Source organism: Vanellus vanellus (genome assembly GCF_965231255.1).
Source record: "Vanellus vanellus genome assembly, chromosome: 3".
Taxonomy (NCBI): domain Eukaryota; kingdom Metazoa; phylum Chordata; class Aves; order Charadriiformes; family Charadriidae; genus Vanellus; species Vanellus vanellus.
In genome coordinates this window covers 74,394,181-74,417,517 of record NC_138907.1, presented here as the reverse complement: position 1 = coordinate 74,417,517, position 23,337 = coordinate 74,394,181, and the positions used below count along the sequence as shown (strand labels likewise).

At 39.7% G+C, this 23,337-nt stretch overlaps 2 protein-coding genes across 2 annotated transcripts; one reads left to right on the top strand and one right to left on the bottom strand.

Annotated features, from left to right (window-relative positions):
• Positions 1–3,036: 3,036 nt before the first annotated feature.
• On the bottom strand, positions 3,037–21,444 carry TRAPPC3L (trafficking protein particle complex subunit 3L; the record flags this gene model as incomplete). The annotated part of the gene is made up of 5 exons (XM_082481112.1): positions 3,037–3,156; positions 4,218–4,403; positions 15,607–15,706; positions 18,591–18,688; positions 21,403–21,444. The coding sequence occupies 5 exons, from the start codon at positions 21,442–21,444 to the stop codon at positions 3,037–3,039; spliced, it is 546 nt and encodes a 181-aa protein (XP_082337238.1).
• On the top strand, positions 5,156–9,166 carry CALHM5 (calcium homeostasis modulator family member 5; the record flags this gene model as incomplete). The annotated part of the gene is made up of 2 exons (XM_082481111.1): positions 5,156–5,695; positions 8,587–9,166. 2 exons carry the CDS (start codon positions 5,156–5,158, stop codon positions 8,974–8,976), a joined length of 930 nt encoding a protein of 309 aa, XP_082337237.1. The 3' UTR covers positions 8,977–9,166.
• Positions 21,445–23,337: the final 1,893 nt, after the last annotated feature.

The window sequence follows — 23,337 nt, the reverse complement described above, 5'->3', positions numbered from 1 at the left end:
TTTTTCATGGGTAAAGTGACTTTTGGAGGAAAGAAAAAAATTGTATCTATGTATAAAGATAGAAGCAGAGATTTATATATTGCTATGCAGCCATGTTTGAATTTTGAGCTTTCCTCACCTTTATATAACACTTATATCTTCTGCACGTAATTACATATATAGTGAAAGACATTTCAAAGAGAAGCTTCAGCATGCTTGTGAGCGCTCCGTTAGACACCTTCAAAACAAGGGCTTACACTAAAATGAAACACTGAGGAACACTTCTATGAATATGCTACCGAGCAAGACAAACAAAAAACTCTATGTGCATGGAGTAGCTGGTGTCAGCAACTAATGGTAACGTAGTGTGGGTCACTGTTTTTTCTACTGTTTAATTACCATTTTTCTACCTAACGTTTACTTGCTCCATCCTTAGGATACAACGGATGAGGTGATCCAGCGTAGGAAGAAAACACAAAAAACACTAACAGCAAGACAAGTGTGCATTGAGCACGTCTGCCCAGCACCGAGCTGAGCTGAGAGGAGTGATCACTGCAGATGCACGGGCGGGAAATGACATGAGTATGAACTAGCAGCCAGTCTAGTCTGGCAGTCTCTTGTTGCCCTTGATCTCAAATCTGTGCTGCCTTGACTGGCTCAGGCATTTCTGCTATATGTTCCTTTCCACAGTGGAAACTTACCCTTCAAAACTTACCGTGTCCAGGTAGAAGTAAAGATTTCCTCAGGCTGTTTATTCTGAAATACTGAAACCTAAAGAAACAGCTTTGATGTCCTACCTGGAGCATCACCGCAAATGTTTGGTATTGAAGGAAGGGGAGGAAGCCTTGGCCACACCAAAGCCAGTGTGACAACACTGCAAAGGCCCCAGGATGACACTAATGGTCCTTGCTTTAAAAATATTGGGATATCCAGCCCTGACTTTGCTTAGTGAATGCCTGCAGGCAGAAACTCTTTGAGAGGCCTTGAATACAGAGGAGTCAGACTACGTGTCACTGCAATGTAGCGACTGATGTTTTTTAGCTGGTGCAGAGCTCAACAGAAAATGTTACCATAGGTGTGTGCATGCACGCACACCTGTGTGCAAGTCCAGTGCAACAGAGGTTTAAGTAAGAGCATTGTATCTCACAACAGGACAGAACAGATTATTCACTTTCAAGATAATAATAAAAAAAGGAGACTTTTTGTTGCTGGAAAAAGGATAAATGACCATCGCCTTGTAAAGAATCTTTTTGTGGGTGACCAAAGTTGCCACACGTCCATCTCAGCCAGCTGGGCACAACCAGCAAAAACCCCACCGAGGGTTCCTGCACAGGCAGTGAAATCAGGGAAATTCCACAGGACCTTTCAGCCCTGACCAAAACAAAAACAAAACCAAAACCAAACAAAAAAGTAGGGAAACTTGTTACTGGTTGTAACACATTGTTGCATGTTATAACTCGTTACCGGTAGCAGGTTAACAGAATGCTGGGCTGAGCCCAAGGCTGGGTAATGAATAGCTCAGTTTTTGTTCTGTACAAAATTGTTCTCTTAAAGCTCCATTACACTATGCCACCACCGTAAAACACTGTTAAGACAAACAAAGGGAGAAAGATTATTGTGAGGACTGTACAGATCTGGTTGGAATGAACCTTGCTGTCCTCAAGTGCCCCTCACTTAGCAGGGTTAAGAGGTAGACTGAGGTAAAAATAGGAGATGAGGGTAAAAATCACAGCAATAAAATCAGAGTTAACTCTGGGCTTCACTGAACTGAACTAAGGTTTTGTATTTCGCTTTCAAACAAGTGCTTTGGTGAGAAGAAGGTGAGCTGGCTTTGTGGGCAGGGTACTGCACTAGGACTTGGGGTTTGGTCTAACCCTTACCCAGATATCCTGCATTACACCAGACAAATTAAACCTTTCCTGTAACTCAGGTCTCTGCGAGGCTGCTATTTCTCTGCTTCCCAGTCACATTGTGGTAACAAGTCCACTGCCAAGGGGAAGATGTTCAACAGCTGGTGATGAAGGTCAGGTAAGAACAGACACAACGACGAGCAAACCACTTGTGTGGCAATCTCTTGAATTTTTATTCAAGTTTCTTTAGGTGAGTACAGATACACAGTGACTACACATTCAATATGCTATGCTTTGTTCAGTTTGGTCATAAGATCAGTGCCCTTGAAGAGAAGACTGACATGAAAAGGCCCATAGCTTGAAGCAACACAAGCATTGCTGAGTTTATCAGAGTGCTGCAGCCTGCTGCATACACAAGGCTGAACAGGCATGCCAGCAAAACTGCATTTGGGGCCCAAAAAAGCCGTAAGGAACCGGCTCCTGCCATCAGTGAAGCCCCATCCCTCTCTGGTTTCAAAGGGAGCAGGAGCAGGATGTCTGGTGTGGAGGTATCAGAACAGGCACCTGGCAGCGAGACGCTACACACAGCAGTCACAGCAGATGAATTCACTATTACTAACCACAAACAGCCAGTGAAATAAAGCACCTCTTAGCAACCATGCTTTGAAACATTGCCAACAAAGAAAATGGGAAAAGGTGGTCATGTTTAGCTGAAAACAGTTGGTGTCCAAACATTTTACTTTGCATGTAGTGTGCACTAAATACTGAGATAAAACTTCAGTTGAGATCAAGAGCATGGTTATGTGAGAAGGAAGGGCAGGCCATTTTGATCTTCTATACTAATACTGGAACAGGTTACCCAGAGAAGTGGTAGATGACCCATCCCTGGAAATATTCAAGGACAGGTTGGATGGGGCTCTGAGCAACCTGATCAAGTTGAAGACATCCCTGCTTATTGTTGGGGAGGTTGGACTAGATGACCTTTAAAGGTTCCTTCCAACCCAAACTATTCTATGATTCTATATCTGTGTCATGTCAATTAGCATTCCTGCTGCTCTGCCTCTCCTGTTTGCTGACCAGCTCTCTTCACCATTCAAATATATGACTGGTGCAGCTGGCTTAGTGAAGCCATTTTTACCCTGCATGTCTTCTTCAGAAACAAAAGGCGCAAAATATCCCTCAGCAAGGGTTTCTCCCAATATTTCTTTCATTTATTTCTTTTGTGCTTTCTGTCTTCAGCCTTCCTTAAAAACGTAATTCCTATTTCTGTCACAGCATCGCCCTTCAGTCTGTCCTGGAGGAAGGTAACTTCTGCTGCTAAGTGAACCTAGAAGGAATCAGGTCTGATCAGTTAAGCAAAGAAATGCCCAGTTTTTCCCCTTCCTCCAGTATAAGGACTTTTTTCTCTCTCTCTTACCACAAGGGGACCCCCTTTCTCAGGTTTCATATGAAACAGATTTCTAGATTGTTTTAAAATATATTTCCCAACTAAGTTAATAAAAAGGAAGTTCATATACACTGGAATTTGTACAATACATTACCCTTCATTCCAGTGCTTTGCTTTCTCCCGAGAACCTAAATTGTGTACTTGATGATTCTGTGATCACAAAATTTCCTGGTCAGGTACTAATACTTATGATATAATACTTTTGTTAATTAGTCTTATATCAGATACTATAATTCTAAGACTGACGTACATACATAACACTTGTACAGCTTTTGTCTTCTTGAAACATAAGATATATGACAAATTGGATACTGATGGAAACATAAAGCAGCCCAAAAGTTATCTTCCAGAAAACGCTGCAGAAGCTGTACAACTCAATGACTTTCAAATGATGTCTTTTGTTTATTCTTTTGTAAAAGTCTTAAATTTAAGAACAAAATTCGGAATGCCATCTGATACACTTCTGATGCTTTGGTTTTCACATTATACTCATCCACGCCCTGTTCTTCCTTTCAGCAGGCACTGCAGTAACCTGAGACTATTATTTTCACGCATTTGGAAAGAATCAGGGATGCCTATTACTGGTTGCACCTATGCAGGAAAACGAGATAGGCTCAAGGACCAGTGGAGGAATCCTACGTGCTCCCCTGGCTCTCCACATTATGTGTTAGCTGGCTCCCCGGTCCCACCTGGCTTTTGCACTGGAGTCAGCCACTGAAAAGCCAAGCAGGGACAGTGTGGAGGTGAGCCAACCTGTGTCCTTCTTTGCCTCAGAATCCAGGATCAGCCTGGCCCTCTTTTATTTAGATATAGACATTTAATCTGAGAGAGAGAGATTAAACCCTACTAAATTCCCTTCATTTATCTGAGCGAGTGGTTTTGCTTTCTTGTGCCTCTGCATATTAACAAAGAGTGGAAAAAACAGATGTGCACTTGCTTACCATTTCCAAGGCACCTCGGATCACCCCACAGAGGAGGTTACAATAGCAAAGTGATGCTCGTTCTTCTGGCAGCTCCTCCACAAAGTCCACTAGTGGGTTTTTGTCCAGGATTAAGGAGAACTCATTCCCTGCGGCGCTACTGCAGCTCACACTTGCAGTGACTCCAAGGTACATCTTGAAAGCAACCTGCAAAAGGATGAAACTCTGCTGCTTCAATCTGTTGTGTCCAAACCAGAGGACAAACTTTAGGATGTAGCATCCTGCAGACCAGCTCTACCCCAGGACAACAGGGGGAAGGGACAGACAGGCTGAAAATCAAACTTATTTCTTCTGTGATCAGCTTGAGCCAGAGACGCAAATCTGGAGCTATAGGATACTCCAGGGAATATAGCAGAAGGCTGCTTATTCTGTCTTTGATGCTCCTACATTCACAATCCCATACAAAGTGGTTTTACTGTTACCACTCATCTGCTCTCAGTCATGTCACACTCCCCTGGGACCATCAGCATCTATATTCACTAGGTCCTTCACTACATTGCCAGCAACTTTGACAATCACAGTTCAAGAACTCCTGCAACTGGAGAGTGTGTGTTTTTACTCTGGTCTCCATCTGCAGTCACAAAAAAACAACAATGCACCAAGAATAAGACTGCCAAGACTGCAAACTTATTTGATTACACAGAGCATTGCTTGCTTTCCTTGTCCTACCAATGAATGTTACTGTAAATGTGCAACATCTGCTCTGCTGGTGGAGGGGTCCCCTGTGAGCATGTTTTTCCAGACAGTGACATCACGGCGTTATCTAGACAGCGCGCAGGCAGGCAGGCTAGCAGCAGGCTGTTCCTCCTCTGGAGAGCTCTCCCCTGCTACACCACTGCAGACTGCTACGACTGAAGATAAAAGTGTCTTGATTTTTACCTCTGTAGTGAGTATCAAGCATGGATGGTTTCCAAACAATCCTGAAATTCTTTATGAACCAGAAAACTGCTATAGGTTACAGCTTTATGGCGCTGCTGACAATGGGAGGTGAGCGTGTGTTTTCTCTTGTTGCTTTCAGATGCCCCTGCAGCAATGAAAACTTCAGGTACGGTTTGGTATTTCTCTTCTCCCCAGCTTTTGTTTTGCTAGTTATTGGATATTTCTTGAACAGCAAGACCTGGAAACTCTTTACAGGCTGCTGGGTGAATCCCAGAAAAATATTCCCCAGAGGGAATACCTGCCATTTCTTTAACGTCTTTGGACAAATCACTTTAAACGCTCTGGTAGCCCCAGTGATGTGGCTTTCTGTGGCTTTGCTCAATGGGACTTTTTATGAATGTGCCATGAGTGGCTTGAAAAATCCTGTCTACCTACATGCAGTTTGCCACAGCAAATCTGCGAAGTGCTTTGAAGAACTGCACAAGGTAGCCTGTGACAAAAGCTCCATGCCCTTTGCAGAGAGTGATGAACTGAAACGAACTCTTCAAGCACAGTCCCAGGTAAGAAAAATAAATAAAGAGCATTATATGGTTTGTACCACCGCTGTGATTTATCTGTGGAAGATCCTGATGTGAGATGCTAAGATAAAACCATTGGTTTCAGATAAAAAAAGTTTTGGCATGACGCAGCCTTACAAAATACTTTCAATCATCTTTTCGTTCAGTTTGAGCTGTGCCGTACTTCCTGGGGGGTTTCACTGATGGCAGGATCAATAAGACTGGATAACGTAAAGCTTTCTTCCTGAATGAAGATTGCTATAAAGAAAAAAAGATACTGTATTGTTTAGGAGGCTGAATTAACAAATGTCACCCCATTAAAGGGGGTCTGTCCTATTAAAAAATCCATACGACTCTCCTGTTTTTATACCATCATGATACTGTAATGAAATCTTAGATAACTAACAGTAGAAAAATACTGGAAAACAAGATCTGTGATAGATTTGTGAATGCTTACATAATACGTTCCTGTCTGCATTCCTCACGTTCATGATGCCAGAGAGCATGTTTTTGTCCTGCTTGGAGGAAGGGAGAAACACTAAAATAAAACAAGCAGAACACGCAAGGCTGAGATTGTATTACATTTTACTATATTTGTGTGATACAGTTCTCACTGCCTTGTAATGTAAAAAGATTCAGAGACAAAAAATCAAAAAAAAAAAAAAAGAAAAAAATGGCTACAGAAAATGATGGAGACATGATTGTCAGCAGGAAGGAAAAACACTCTGTGGAGCCAGCAAGTTTTTGTCAGACAATTGTATCCATATGGAACCATTTCCTCCCCAAGAGCCAGTTTTATTTTCAAGTCCTCGTGCACATAGGAGTGGAATGCAGACAAATCCTGCACTGCAGACAAAGCAATTTATTTGAGAGTTTTAGAAGGAAATACAAATAGTGCTTAAGACTTTAAGTTGAATGTATGGGAAATAGTGAAAGACCAGTGACTCAGTTTATAGCATTAGACTACATGGGCTCATTCTCCAAGCTGCAAGAAAGTGAAAAGCTCCTAAAAAGAGCAGTTTTACAAATACCCATAGAAATCACCAGTTAGTGTGAAGTCACTGGAAAAACAAAAGAAAGCGAAGCTATTCTTCCATAGCAGTCCCTAAGAATAATTGTTTGTCAAGCTTCTCTGTTTCACATACCTCCCGGAGAAAACTTTCTATATCCCCTCAGCTAAATATAGCTTTTTATTGGCAGTTGTTTTTTCAACATCAGTGCAAGAGTTCACATGAGAAAGGTTGCAGCTCTCCCTATCATCACCATTAAAGCATGGGAAAACAGTTCCAGTTCATATAAGTCTCTGAAACCTAGAAGATTTGTTCCACACTGGAATTTGTTCCACTGCTTGAAAACAAGGTTGTGTTTTTTTTTTTTTGCAAATGTTACACATTGCAGTAGAGTAGGTGAGTAAAACTATTGGCTAGGCCAGTGGCACTAGGCATGAAAAAATTGTGTTTGCACCCTGCTCTCCTTAAAGCAGGACATCCCACAATAACAACCTCAAGCACATTTTCCCACCCTCTGCCCTTGCTCTAATCCTGGAAGTAGCTCTTTCCTTTAATATGTCCCTAACAGAATTTTGTCAAACTCTGAAGTTGCTACAAAAATAAGTTGAATGATGCCGGAAAAGCATATTTCAGAAGAAACAAAGTTCTCTGAAAATACTGCAACTATTTCCCATCAGTGTGTAGATGAACTGGACTCTGTTCCAGTGCCAACACAGACCTGCCAGTGCCCATGCTATTTCTTCTCTCTCGTGCCCTGTTCTCCCAGCATTCTCACAAGATTGGGCAAGAAGATAATTTTAAACCCATTTTGGCATAAAAATCATTTTCCACTACAAAGGGCTGATTCATCAAAGTCAAAAATGTTCACAAGAATAGCTTAGATTTCAGTGAACCTCCTGGTAAAAGAATTTGGGGAAAACTTTTTAAATTTAAGACTATCTTTTATATTCTTTTTTAGCTAATTAATAATAAAACAATCCTAGTTGTTTGTTTGTTTGTTTTTAAATTAAAAAGAAGTCTGAAAACAACACATCTAAAAATGGCCTCAGCTTAAAAGGTTGATAGATCTGAGACAAATTTTTCTTTTTGTAGTCTGTCACAATTCAGAATTGTATCTTAATTGTAATTTTTGCTGGGTAATTTTATTTAACGCTTTCAGGAGACAGAAAACCATTTACCATCTAGTGATTATGAAATTTTATTCTCCCTATGCACTCTTCCCTTTGTGTGATAGAATTCAGTGAGCAATCCCAATACACCACATGCCAGATGGTTATAGCTTTGCAAGAAACTCTCATCAATATCCTCTCTAAATTACACTACTCCTGCTCTCAGGTCCTCTCTGTTTTCTGTACTATTTAGCCATAATATTATTTGATTGATCATTTAGACCTTTGATTGAATATTTAGACCTCTTAGATTTTTCTTCATACATAGTCCTGTAGTTGAGGTCTGATTCGAGATCATTTGTTCCTGAACCTGAACTGCCGTTGCGCTGGACGTGTCTCTTCAGCTATTGTTATCCGAGTTCCTTTTGTTGTAACACCGAAGGGAGAGGCAACCACACTCTAGTATAAACCAACTTTTCTTGAGAGTAAAAATCAACCAGCTTTTGCCTTCCTGAGAAAGAGACATCAAAATGAGCTCTATTGAGAAGTCTCAATCCTGACCTCTTCTGCTTCTCTTTCGTTTTCATGTGGAAGCTCCATTCAGACTAATGCCAGGCATCAGATGCAAACTGGGATGAGATGCTCGCAGCAGGGTCCCAAGAGGAGCGGCAGGCCCTCCGTACAAAGTGTGGTTGTTCTGTCTGACATTCTTGATTCAAGCAGCATTGTCACTTGGGCCTTTTTAACCTGAAACTCATTTCTTTTGTTTTCCCAGATTTTAGGCTGGTGTGTGATAGTTACCACAGCTCTTCTCTCCCTGCTAACCACTTGCTGTGCCAGCTGCCAGTCGAAAGTCAGCCACCTCCAACTGAAGTTCTGGAAGGTGTATGCAGAGAAGGAAAAGGAACAACTGGAGCAGATTTTCCAGCTGTATGCCACCAAGCTGAGCGAGCGAAACCTGAAGTGCTTTTTTGAGAACAAGGAACCAGAACCAATTCCCCTGCCAGCTTTTCAGGCATGGGAAGATGCTTCTCAGATCTACTCTTTCAGCAGTAGCAAACAGCATTATAGCACAATTCACAGGCTAGTTGAAGAAGGCCAGAAAGAAATCAATGAGGAAAGAGAGAGAACGCTGGACATTGCAGACAGAACGGAAATACCATAGATAAATATATTTTCAGCTTTTTTATATCTTGCTAATACGGATTGCTTTTAGCTGGTTTCATCTCTATATTTTTTCCCAATGGCCTCTTTCTTCTTCATCATGTTCCCTCCCAGTTACAAACTTGCTCCAAAAGGAAGGAACGAAATTATTTCACTATATCAGTGAAAAGGCTGCAGTCCTCCACGGCACCTAGGGTTCACGCTCTACTAACGTCGCTGGCTCCAGCTCAAGAGCTGACAGCAAAAAGAGATGACTAATGACTCCTACAAGAGGGTTTTAACAATACCTTGTGTAAAAGGTGCTATAGTATCCTCATCCTGTGTAAATCAAGAGACTATCATAAAGTAACACTATTTAAAAGGTGTAAGTATAATATAGAATATCAAAAATGTGTGTGACTTTCTGACAGCCCACAGAAAACACAGGTTTTACTTCCAGGTCATTTCCAGGTCATTTGCAGGTACAGCACTGTTTTGAGGCACCAGTGGTCACTCAAGGCATCTCTTGTTGCACCTAGAATGCCACAGATGGTCACAGTGATCAGCCCTGGTCTTCTAGTCCCTGAGACAACTACCTGTGACATGGGGCAGCAACCTCCGTTGACAGTGAGATGCCGGGTAATTCTTTAGACAAATCTTACAGCCAAAGTGCAGGGTACCAAGAACCTGAAATTATCAAATGGTTCAGCATTTTTGTGTTTTTGTTAAAAAATAACCTGCTATTTTGAAACATCATCAGTTGTTGTTAGTGCTTTGCTACAATAATGAAAATGCATCACTGATATTTTGCCTCCATACAGTACTTGGTATTATCTTCTCCCACTGCGAATTTCCCTTTGCATGGGTATAAAGCTCCTGTTTTGAGTGGCTTGTTAAGGGTTTCGGGCACTGAGTGCAGTCTGTAGAACTGCGTAATATTGTTTGTACTGGGTCTGCAGCCAGTGTACGACAGAGGGCCTGAAAGAAAATATTTTTGCAGCAGGCTGAATTTCATTTTGTCAAATATCTTAGGAAAGCTAGTATCTGGAGCAAGAGGAACCAGCAGGCAATGCAGGTGAGGTGACTGCACAATCAGTGCTTCTGACAAATGCATTTCACCTCAGAACCCTACGCTTTACCTCACTCACTTGGAATTCACCACGTGGCTCTCACACAGGGTGTCCAGAGTCTGTGCAAATACTGTATAAAAGAAGAACAAAGTTTCTGCCAAGTTTCTTTCCCTGGGGTGACTGGGCAGGCTTTTATGAAGCATTTTACTGCCAGTCTCTCTGAGTCTGCAAAGAATCATATTTTTGCTCTGCTCAAATCAGGCTCTTATCAACAAAACAGGGTACTCTACCCAACTTTCTCACTACTCACTGTGCTTCTTCGGCAGAAAAAAGCATCTATCTGGATTTTCAGACCATTATTCTTTTTAAAAATAAAATCCAAGAGCTAATTCCACTGTCTGCTTAGAATTTTCTCTGCGTGTTTTGAAGAACTTGTGGTCTTTGAGCAAATGTTTCAAAGCTTTTTATCCCAGCTGAACCACTTTGCAGCAGACTGCAAAGCTAGTTAACTGTGCTAGGCCCTCATATGCTTTCAATTTAGTTTCAGCTGTACTTTGCATTACGGTATGACAAATCTGCCCAAATTCTATTGTTAAAATTTCCTGTGTAAAAGAGAACTTGCATGGAAACTATGCAAAAACAGTAGCTGGTTTGCAATGGAGCACCAAATTAAGGCAAAATTGAAAAGCTATAAAATGAAAATTGTAAACAAGTCTCAGCAGAAAAAAATAATTTAAGTACATTGATAAGTACTTCAATGAATAGATATGAACATTTTTTTTAAAGCCAGGCTATGACTGGACAGAAATTCCTTTAGAACTACCATATGCAACTTCTCAGAGGGTAAAATATAGGTCTTTTCAATTCTTCTTTGTGACTCCAAAAGACAGGGAAGTAAAACAAATGAGCAGTTTTGAAAGTTGCATCCAAAAATCTGTCTCATTTCTATCTATATGAAATGAAAGAAAAAAGAATATCTATTTAGACATGTACATAGGCTGACCATCAAAACTACCCATGTAATGCAAAATCTCTTTTGAAAATGTTACTTGCAACTCTATGGGTTTATATATTGCTTAATGTCAAACAAGGAATCTATGCAGTCAGAACCAAAAATCTACCACTGCCCTTTTTCAAAGTCTCAACCAGTGTCCCATCTTTATCAAGCTGCAAGAACAAAATTCATTAACATTCTGATGGTGCTCAAATACAGTCTAGAATTACTGAAATATTTAGGAGGCCACTAACTTATCAGTTCCTTTATACACTACTGGGGACTTTTCATTACAAAACATTGTATGTGTAAGTAATGTTGCAAAGTAAGTGATAGTACAGGCTGCTAAAAAAAATGGAAACCATAATTTCAGATGACATAATAACAAGATTAATGAAGGACCAGAATTAATCTGCTTAGAAGGGAAAGGCAGCCAGAATAACATTTTTGCTAGCATACTTTTCATTCTTAGTACTTTTCCACAGTCAGTGTCTGGGAAGAGCAAGATGCTTTAAAGGTCTTGCCATCTGTTGCTGATTCCATGTACTCACAAACTTTTCCTTACTCTTCATTTTTAAGTTTACTGACTACCACTTAGCACAGCAATCTGCTGTATGCATTTCCCTCTCACTGTTGAGATCTGAGAAGCAACATTTACCAGCTTCTTAAATTCTGCCAGCTTCTGTCAGACTTTCAAACTGGTCATATGTCAATATATAGGGACCTTGTATGTCAGGACCTCCCATGGGAAAGGGAATCACATCTCTTGTCCTATAACTCTGGGCTTGGGGGTGACATGGTTGGATTACCCCAGCCCTGGCGGGCCCAACGGCCTCTCTACAAGCAGCTGCAGAGACGTATATTTGCTGCATTCATGGGGTGCTGAGCTTCCACAACAAAGCCCATCTCTCCAGCCACTGCTTTTCAGCAAGGGATGTATCCTTAGGCACAGCAGTGTATTAACACAGCTATGTAGCCTGTGAGCCAGCAGTAGCTCGCTGTGGACCAGAGGGTATGGCCCAGCTGCTCCCACCTGCAGCACACACAGACACATTGTTATAGGATTAGATCTAAAACCAGCAGTTGTTTGTTTTTTTGCATCTCTTTCAATCAGATCAATGATGTCAACATCTTGTGAGGAGGAACTGAAGTAAAAACTTGATTTTGTAGGATTTTAGTGCAAAATTATCACCCTCATCTCAAAAGTAATCCTCAAGTTATACTCAGACCCAAATTCTGAATCCAGTCTTGGACATTACTTCTTCAACTGACCTTTGTTCTTAATACCATTTCTCAATTAGTTTCCATTTTCTTATCCCAATTTACCTACTTCTACCTGGCCTGTTTTATCTTTTTTTCATTCAGTCCCAACTGTAACCACATAAAGTCACAGCACCAACATGAGAAGTCAGTGAGCGCCATGGGAACTCAGTGCAGAAGGACTCGCTTTGGCTCACCATCAAGACTTGTTGGCCCTTCTCCAGTCCAGTATAAGCTAGCAGTAAATCCCAGGCTTTGCAGTCCAAACCAGTGGTTGAACTTTTAAGCCCTCAATCACTGCCTTAGGTGCACCTTTCCTCCAGTGTTTATTTCTTAATATGGCAAGCTAGCTTTGTACTCCTCATTTTATGTTTTTTCCTTTGCTTCATCTCTTTCCATTTCCACAGGGAACACCCACAGCCTGATCTTACAGACTTCTTTGCGTTCCAAAGGACTGCAGGATAACAGCTAAGTTTACAGGATGTTCGGCTCTAACTACTCGAACTGCTTAACTGCCTTAATTACTTTAACTTTTAACTGGTTTTACTCTGCACACTCATCCTCAAACAGATTTCTACCTCAGAAGAGTTACTGCAGTTAAGAGTTTAAGCACTTTTTCCTGGCTGGGAACACTACTGCTGAAGAGTTAAGGAGAACATGTAAACAGCTGTGTAATTCTTAACTGGTAACTTTAACAGCATATTTGCAGTTACTTGCTGGGTCATTTTACATATGTTTTGTCAGTACCTGCCTCAGATAAATGTGCTTGAAGACTATTTAGAAATGTTTTGCCAAAGAAATGTGAAAACACTTTCCATGTCACATTTTGCCTGAGAAAGGTTATACTCCTACTACAGAACTCTTTTAGTTTGCTAAAAATAGTCTTTTCAAGAGACTGTGTACTTTAAAGTTTGTTTCAATCTTTCCAAGTAATTTTATTTCTCTCAGTAAGTCTCTTTTGAAGTATAACTGCAGAGAAATAGTGTCTTTTTCCTTACTTTGATGGTTAATTTTTTACTGTATTTTGTTGTTGGATCCCCTGTACTTAATAATGATGGTTCAGCTGTACTAAAGCACTTGTAAATAAGGGAACTGTGAGGAATAAGACCCAGAAAACCAGATATCTGGCATATACATGAAAATCTAGAGAAAATAAAGTACAAATACCACCTGAAGAAGAGCATAAAAGTGAACAAAACTGCGATTTTGCAGTCTGTTATCATTCTTTTAACAAGACAGTGTATTTTAATACAGTGATAGAAAAGCTGCTTGTGTCATGGTTTTCATTCAGCTGCCCTCACCGTCTCCAATGGATCTTCTACCCCCGGCTCAGCTCCTCCAAAGGAGGAGCTTTGTTATACATCATCCTGATTTGAGACTCCAAAATACACTTTATGTCAGGAAGAAATTTAGTTTCCACTATTTTATGAGATAATGGGATCTGTCTGGCTCTTATTAATGTCATCTGCTTCTGCTTTAAACTGGCAGATCATGGTGTACGTGTGTGTTGTGCACATGTGCACTTTATATCCCTACCAGCAACAGCAAATGTAAAGAGGTCCTTTCTCTATTTCTGTGACAGCCATTAGTTCCTCTATGACAAGCATTTTGGAATGATAACATAACTTCTGTCCCTTCATTTCAGTCAGATGTAACGTAGGTATTTCTGACACAGTTAATGTGATCACATATCAGCTGATAACATCCACGTACACTTTGAACTAAGATTCTCCTGTATAACCAGCATATACGGGTGCCTTAGTTCACTGTATAGAAAGCCTGCTGTTTCCCAGCTCTGCAGTCAGCAGTTAAACATAATGCTCACATTCAGCTGGTGCTGCTGGTAATTCTCAAGCAATCAAAAAGTATGCCAGGCATATTTTTTTCTCCTAAAATGGGCCAAAGGAAATTAATCTCCATTCAATTAACTGATGCCCTGATCTCTCCTCTGAAAACAAACAACTATCTAGAAAACAGTTCTTTTTTATGTGTTGTTAATTTTTGCCATTAGGAAAGGCGAAGCATATCTTCACTGGCAACACTTCAGAGCTGAAAATCATAAAGGATAAAAGGGACCATTCACCATGACCTCAGCAGGTATAAGTGTGAGCTAACTCAGGATCTATGAACTACCACCTCTTATACTCAGCAGTCTAAAGGGGCCGGACTTCTTATGGATTTCCCTTTGAGCTTCCCCAAGAAATCTGACTTGCCCTGGGGGCAAAACTACATCTTTAGAAACCCATGTATTGCCTCTAAATTTCCTCCTAGATCTTTCTTGTCTCACAGTAGTGTGAAAGACTACTCAATAAAAGGGAAATGTCCATCAAAGAAGGTGAAAGTACCCACTCTGATTTTATCTTTTTGATTTTATTATTAGATTTGTGGGTAGTGAGGAAAATGTTCCTCTCATTTTCCTTTCTTACAGTTCGTCTCTGCTACCACTGAGCCTTCCTTTTGCAGAAAACCCTGCAGTTTATTCCTAATATTACCATTTTGAGGTTAAAAACCATCTAAGATAATTCTGGAGATGCTGAGGAGATTCAGGTGGCAGGAGTAAGAATATCAAAGTTTAAGATCTGTATGAGATGGTTAAGGTTTATGTTCCTAGAAAAAGAAAAAAAGTAAGGGAATATATAATTTGAAGTTTGATTAAAACTGGATTATTTTTTGTTGTTTGCTGCATTCTCTGGCAAGAGTAGAAGAAATCGGTGTAAGCTGCAGCAAACAAAAAGAAACTTTCTAATTCTTCTAATGGCAAAATGCCTCATAGGCTACTAGGAATAGAATAATTTTAATTTCATCTTAGCAACTGACTTTAAGGTCAGTGTAGGTCAGGGGTTGGCAGCCTCTCACGGGTGGTATCCCATTTTGTGTTCTCTGTCCTCAACTCAGATATAAAACTAATACTCATGTGAACCAATTCTGTCGTTCTGACAACCCTTTGTGGTAAACTCACCACTGTGGGTTTATCAAGACCATCTGCAAAATTCTTATCTCACTAAACATCGCATTTTTTGTGTTCTGTTGATTGTTGATTTTTTTCCCCAGCCTGACGCAGCATTATGCTACAGAGGTAGAAACTGATGTCTCCTCTCAAGTCCATCGACTGTGAGATACTGGTTGATATGAAGTTGTAGATAGGGAAAAGGCTGTATTTCACCCAATGGAAGCGTGGGTGTGATTGTGGAGATGAGCGTTTATTGATAAGAAAATCGTGACGTAGCAGAAAACGTAGGTAACCATTCTGGAGCAAACTGATCTAGGAGGAGGAAAAAGCTAAGACCACTGAAGCTGATGAAGCTCTACAGAATGTAAATCTTTTTACCTGTGCAATCATGTCAGCAGTTTCAGAATAACTGCGGCACTTTTTCACAGCTGAACGAGCTAAAAAATCATCAATCAGCCTTATGCCAATGCCGTATCCCCTAAGGAGAAAACAAAGAAAGTTAACATTCAAAATGGGGAACTTCTTTCTACCTACCATTTCTCTAATCTGTCCCTTGCGCTTTCTCGGCAAAACAGCTACGTGTTCCTGAATGAATGGCTTTGAGGATAAAGGATTTTGCTGGTCTAGATTCTTCTTTCTACCACATTTTGCAGCACAGTGGGATTGATCTTCATGTAGTCACTTAAGGAATAATACCCCTTTAAGCACGATACTCCTGGCAATGATGATATGAATGTTGTTTATAAACACATTGTCTATACATACTTTTATATTTACATATATGAATAAATATTAGAATAATATACAAGTAATTCAGCTGATTAATACTGCTTTGTTACTAAAAATAGGATAGGATAACATAGCACAGGATTTTCTCCATTCCTCTGTGATCCCCAGGGTTCATCTCACACTGTCTCTGTCAAGGAGAACAAAGCAACTGCCCCTTCAGGTCACAGCATTCACCTCTGGGCTGGTATGGCATTCAGCAAATCCTGGGCACCCTCATTGCGGTGTTCAGGTGCCAGGAAAACCCATAGGAAATGGACTCACACCCGATCTCTTTCACTTTATCCTCTTATCTCTCCACTTCATTTTATGCTCTTCCTCCACAATTCCCTCTTTGTCTTTTTTCTAACATGTTCTCTCCCTTCATCTACTAGTTGCAGAAATAATTCAAAAGTTGGTAGGTAATATAGTTTCAGTACAACACCACCTTCATTTTGGATTTAAAACACTACAATTTCAGAGAAATGAAATAAAAAAGGATGGAAGTTAATGGATTTTTTTGTAAAACAAATTTAATCCTAGCTCTCGCATATTAAGAAAGGTCAGTAACTACATAGTGTGCAAAATAGCTATGCCTCCAAGCATTTTTCGAAAAAGGGAAAGAGATTGACACAAATGTTATGAAAGAATGTGAACTCAACCCAGAAATATTTTTAGGGAATTCCTTTCTATTTATGTGGATGGTGGCAGTCTCTGCCTGTTTGTCAGAGGCCCTACACCCTCAGTGAAGCAGCCTGAACTCAACGGAATTTCTTACTGTTTTTCTACCATGTCTCTGACAAGAAGCCAAAAAGTGATCTGATGTCTAATGTTATGACAAGATCAAAAAGTGGTTTTGGCAGCATGATGTTGTATGTCATGCATCAGAAAACAATGAAATATTTATTTATTGCCTAAGTATCAATACCAATAGTGTTAGTAAATATGTCATCAGCAGTTAGCAAGGTATTTATTGATGATGTACAAGACTACTTAGAACCTTTTCAACTTTTATGCCTTAGATTTGCCAAGTCAAATAAATAATAAATTGACAAGCAGCTATTTGGCAGCAGTGAAAAACACCCTTCTCACTACAGATTATATATGTACATATATAAATAGCAGAGAGCTAAGAATACTGTCTCCAACTGTCACAGGTCTGTTAATCTATAAGGTTTCTTCCACAAGCTGGGCTGTTTTCATCTTCATAGAAGTAAAGATGGCCATATTGCTTTAATGAAACCTGTAATTATTTTATCAAGTCTTTATCAAGACAAAATGAAGAAGATTTTATAGAAACAGCTATAATAATAAAAACAAAAGGAGCAAAATATGTCTCCACATCTTCCAAACCCACCCTTTCGTAATTTCTACCACAGCATCATAAAGAAGCCTGTGTGTTTTTGAAATGTATGATTTTCATCAGCACTGAAAGAGAGATTAATAGAAAATAAGTATCTGAGGGATGTCACCCCTTCTTAGTTTGTGAATAAATTACTTTTCTTTTTTCCGATCAATGATTTTTTTTACTCACTTCCATCAATAGTTATCAGGCTATATAGCTTGTTTGCAAACTTTCAGATTAATAGGAAAGTATAGGAAGGTATTCTGTCCCCTGTGATTGTTGTAAATCTATTCTGCATGTCCATTTTGCGTGAAAACACAAGCCTTCCTTTTCTGCTGAAGATCTTAGTATATCTTCTTGCTAATCAGTTCAAAAGTTTTTTCTTGCTGATTTTCTGTGATATGATTATTTTTACTGTGATAATGCCTAGGAATCTCAGTCAGGATGACAGGATCTTATGAACATAGGATCTTCATTTTCCAAAGGGTTATCCGTGTAAAAATCAGTTCCTCATTGACCATTTGTGCTATTCCACTCACTGCTGCATGGTCTTTTAAAGGCAAGAGGCCTGTCTGCCCCTAACCCAGGGAGGGGGGAAGACAGCCACCCCACAGGGGAGACAATTCAGGGTGCCCAAGTCAGACACCTGAATTATACCCTTGGAGCACGCGACTGACTACAAAAGGAGGCTGCCTATCGACTCAGTCACCTAAGCCAAATCCCTACAGCCTTGAATTGTGACTACTTCTTAGCTGTCCAAGTCACAAAACCACGGTGTAGTTAGACGAGGGGGAGCCACAGGAAGGCCATATCGACACTGAACACAGAAATGCCTGTTAACTAGAAAAATACCCCTGAGAAACAAAAAGCTTGTCTTAGTTTGAAATAACATGGCTATGGAGAAATGGAAAAGGAAAGTTAACATGGAAATTGAAATTGAATACATGGATATAGGAGATTAAATTTTGAAGTTTATATATTACTAGCATAACAAAGGATCAACAAGGAACAAGTGTAAGCTATCAAAACAATCCTGACAGTTTTCTTCTGAGAATTCAAAAGCTAATTGTTGATCTTAATCCACAAATTAGTGTTATTTCTGTTGACAGAATATTGAACCTTATCCCCATGATCGCTGTAATCCTAGACAGAGTGCTGGAACTCATAAGATAACAGACATAGAGCCAAAAGGTAACGTACAGGTAGACAAATAGCATTATCCATAGAGTTAAACATTTAAAGCAGTACTTACATTCTATCTAAACAGATGTTGACATCTTCATCTTTTTCATAGTCCTTGCACAGCTGGGCTACCAAAGCCCCATACGTGAGTACAAAAAGTTCTCTGCTCTGCCAGAAAAGGTGAAAATTGAAAATGAAGCAAACTAGAATCAAACTAGAATCCATGCTTTTGAGCTGCTACTGTATTAAAAGAAAGCAAAAATAACATTTACATTAATAAACTTTTGTTCATGGATGTGTAATCAGTGTAATCCACAATTCAAGTGTGACAGAACCTGACTCGATCATCATTTGAATCTCTGTAGAACGATCTTCCTTGTCAGAAATAGCATTTATTGGGATACAGCTACTTCATCGGGTGCATTCTTGCATCCTATAACCGCACATATATATGCTGGATTGATAAATGCTGTCAAATGCCATCCAAGATTAACGACATGCATTGAGTTGCAGGAAGAATAATACAGGCAATAAGCTACCACTCTTTTTACAATAAGAACAACAGTATATACACTGAAATTCCAGTTCCTTGACAAAGGTATGGCTTATTTGATTCAGATCATCAGCTGCTTTCTCAAAAAAATAAAAAGTAGACAAAACATTTATCTCAGAACAATGAAAAAATACTATGATTCAGGACAAGAATAACAAGAACCAGAATAGAAAAGAATCAGTCCCATTGATGTTTCCCCTTCTTTATCAGACTTTACAAGTAACTTGAATCACTACCAATACTAGCTCTCCAAATGCCTGCACAATCTCACTGGGACATTAGTTCTGTATCTTAATACTGAAGACATGGTTGGCATGGCTCCACTGCATGAGCAAGATGAAGGGGATGGGTGATGATTACAGCCGCCTGCCCAAGGAGCGAGGGGAGCAACTGAAGAGGTCAAAGGCGTATCGCTGCACGTATCCTAGCACTAGTCTGGGATCATTAGCTGTGCACCAACCTAGAGGAAAGTTTTCTTACAGATCACCTCTATGGCACAGCAGAATTGAATGTATTTAGCAGGAGTAGCAGCTGGTCTTTAGGGGAGAGGGTGGGTTGCCTCTCACTAAACTTCTTGGGCAGGAGTTAATTACAGGAAGTGCTACAGGCCTGTGGCATGTGGGCAGACTAGAGGTGCTTTTTGTTTATAGCCTGTGGAAAAATAGCAGTGAATGCCAATGAAAACAACAGAACAAATCACACGAGGAAAGGAAGAACAGCTTGGTGGAAAAACCTCTTCCTGCTCCCATTGCACCGAAAGCTTGGAGTTTAATCAATGTTCCTATTTTAACAAGTCACTGTTCAAAATCTTAAGTAGTACGGGAACATTTCCTAAACTCACCTTGGTGATAACTGCTGTTTACAATAATATTGCACACTGCCAAATTCTCGTTAACAAGTTTTTAATGGAGTAAATGGATGTCATACAGGTTCTGTATTGTTCTAGTCTCAGCAAAAAGTCTGTGTTGTAATAAGACAATTTAGAGAAACTGAAGCACACTATATCAACATAATTGTATTTATCAGCCACGCTTGCAATCCATAAACTTATGTATCTTAACTTTAATTATAACTCTAATTATATTATATTCTTCTATTTCTTTTTCAGTGGAGACCTCTGCCCCCTTTTCAGAAATTGACACATTGTCTTTTTCTTATTAGCAACTTCCTCTCTCTTCAGTTTGTTATATGTATGTATACATGTATGTGTGTCATAATTATACTTTTAGATGCAAACATATTCACTTCACGACACAATATTATTATTGTGTTTTTTTAAACCACCGTGGCCTTATTTCCACATTATGGTACTTCAGTTGTTTGGACTTGTGGTAAAATATTCCTAAACAGAAATTTTCAACCACAGATAGAGGTTCTGAGGAAATTTGTTATCAGAATTTTTCATATTTAGACACACCACTGCCAGAGAACAAGAAAGAGAATAACTGTTATATTTAATGGCACAAAATACTGCTTTTTGTGACCAGGCAGTTTAAGAAGGCCTCTTGGGCAGTACATCTAAAACAACAGCTGGAGCTTTACAAGAATATTAACACGAAGTGAAGAAAAAGAAGTAAGTTTTGGTCTATATTACTCCTACTTGACAGAATTCTGTGCTATGTGATCAATGGTCAAAGCCAACATTCAAAGACAACGGTTATAGTTTTACCATTATTTCCCCAGGAGTCAGATTTTGGCCTTAAAGCCAGATGTTGAGATTCTGTGATGGTGCTCTCCCTGTGCATAGAAAAAATGCAACATTAGAAGGATGAAGAAGGACCCCTGCTCCTGCAACGTAACCTCCAAAAGAAGACGTGGTCTGCTGTGCAGGAGGCACACAGCAAGTACCAGATGTGCTGCAGTCCCAGGTGAACCATCTCTTACTCTAACTGTTCATGGGGTCAAGATATGGCTGGTGCAGCTTCTTTTCTCCAAAACAAAAACAGAGGTTTGGCCACAAGGATTCATGTTGAGGGCAGGACTGTCTGAAAATCATTTCATGTTACAAGGCAAGGCAGCTGGAGAGATATGAAGGCCCCTAGACCAAATCTCAGTATTACTGCTTAGAGTCAAACAGACTCCAAGTCCTATGGACAGGCTTTTTTAAGTCACTGCTTGATAGCTATCAGTTTGTTAGTAGCTCACATGGGGGTCCCACTGTAGCCATAAATGCTACCAGCTCCTCTGTTCTCATACTGGCAGACTCGTATCCATCCTTTCAGTACTTTCAGGCTATTCAGAAATATGACTGTATAAAACACATCAATACAAGAATAGCTTATTCTTTATCCATGCACAATTTTAATTGCACATTACAAAAATGTCTTACTATTTTGTAGTTCTCCTGCTTTCTTCCCACTGGCCGAGACATGTTGCTTGTGTAACACCTGATGTACTTGATTGTCAGTTTATGTCTTTTCTTCCTCAAACAGCATACGTTTCTCTCAATCACTGTATTTCCTCTTTCCCTCCTCTAAAGTTTTCTGCTTTCTGCTTTCCTGCCTTTTGCATGAGACGTGTTTGCTGCAATCTGTAATGCTGCTGATGCTCCTCCTATCCTCTACGTGTACCAAGCCCTTTGGGAGGAATTTGACTGGCAACAGGCAACATAAATAACCACTCCATCCATAAGAATGATTTGTAATCAAATATACGACAAACAGCCATGGGAAGTGAAACCAGGCAGCCCCAAGAGATTCACGGGTCTTGTGTTTTGAGAGATAGCAAATTCATTCTGTTGTTTGTGTCAGGTTTTGGTGTTTGGAGAGTTAACAGAAGCTGCCTCTCTGAAGAATAAAAACACAATTGCAAGACACTGCTGTGCAAGGTAATTAAAAATTGATAATTTTCAACTTAAAGGAGCTGCAGACTTCTGTCAGCTCTGGCTGCTTTAGTCTGGTGAGTTAATGTCAGCTCATGGGTTACAAAGCACTACTTACCACCATGTCTCTGCAAAGCTGGCAGGACAGATCTAGAGCACCCAGATTCCCAGAGGAAAAAACTGTGTGCCTGCTACAGCTGCCAGCTTGTGCAAATCCCACTTTCATTAACAATGTTTCTAGGGGACCTTATATCATTCTTAACGTATTATAACCTCTGTAAACATCCCTGCTGTGAACATCCAGGAAGGCTCATCTTACTTTTTCTGTTTTCCCCTAAAGTAAATTGGGCCTATTCTATTAGTTTACTTTTGCAAGAAATTAAGAGTATGGTCACTAGTGAATTAGCAATTAATCAGGGAGCTGTCTTTCCTTATAGGACTTATCTCCATATATACTGCCACTGAGGCCTCTCAGGAAATGAAGTAAAAATACATGGCCTCATCTGAATGCCATGCTGTTATTAAATTTCAGTTAATTAATAGATTTGATGCTAGAGTAAAATTACAGGTATTTACCATTCCAGATACACAGAAAGCAGCATATGTGATTCATTTGGGATAAAAAGGATTAATTTACTTTAAAAAATGGTGGTTCAAATTTATGACAGAATTCAAGAACAAAAGATAGGACAGATAAAAGGATTTTCAGCTTTTTCTGTGGAAAACAGTCATCCTAACAGCTTTCATTTTACACAGAATGAGCTTGTGTCAACAACTTTACAAAATAATAAGCCTCTTCCATTTTTTTTCTAGGCACTTTTCTAGCCCTGTAAAATCCGACTCCATTTTATAAGTGAAACTATTGTAGGTACTTCCCATATCTAAATTTAAATAAATTATAAAAGCCAGGCATTACAATTCTCTAGATAGTTATTTGCATTTTTAAATTGAGTTTGAGATGGGTTTGTTTCTCAGATTGTCTCCAACTGGCGACAAGCACCAAATGTCTCTCATTGCAAGAGACATCCCAGATTCTGTAAGAAAGTGTACTGCACTGCATTTTAAAAAACAGCTCTAAAAGATTATCATTAGCATAATTTAACTGCAGTGAAGCCATCACAAAGCACTTAAGGCTACCCATAAATGAGCACCATTTTATTTATCCAGTTCTGAATGCAAGAATGAATTACTTCAGCCTGCATTATTAATACCACAGTCATGAAGGAACACTGTGGACCAGACAGTGCAGTGCATGCTAAGAACACATCAGCATTGTTTGGAAAATACATACATGCACACATGTATGCATGTAAATTCACACATGTAATATGGTGTATTAGGTACAATGTACTACATTTTGAAAGGTTTGCACATGACTGAGAAAATGAAGCTGAAATGGTGTGTCCAAATAAACTGGGAATTCAGTGGCTCCCATGAGGGAAA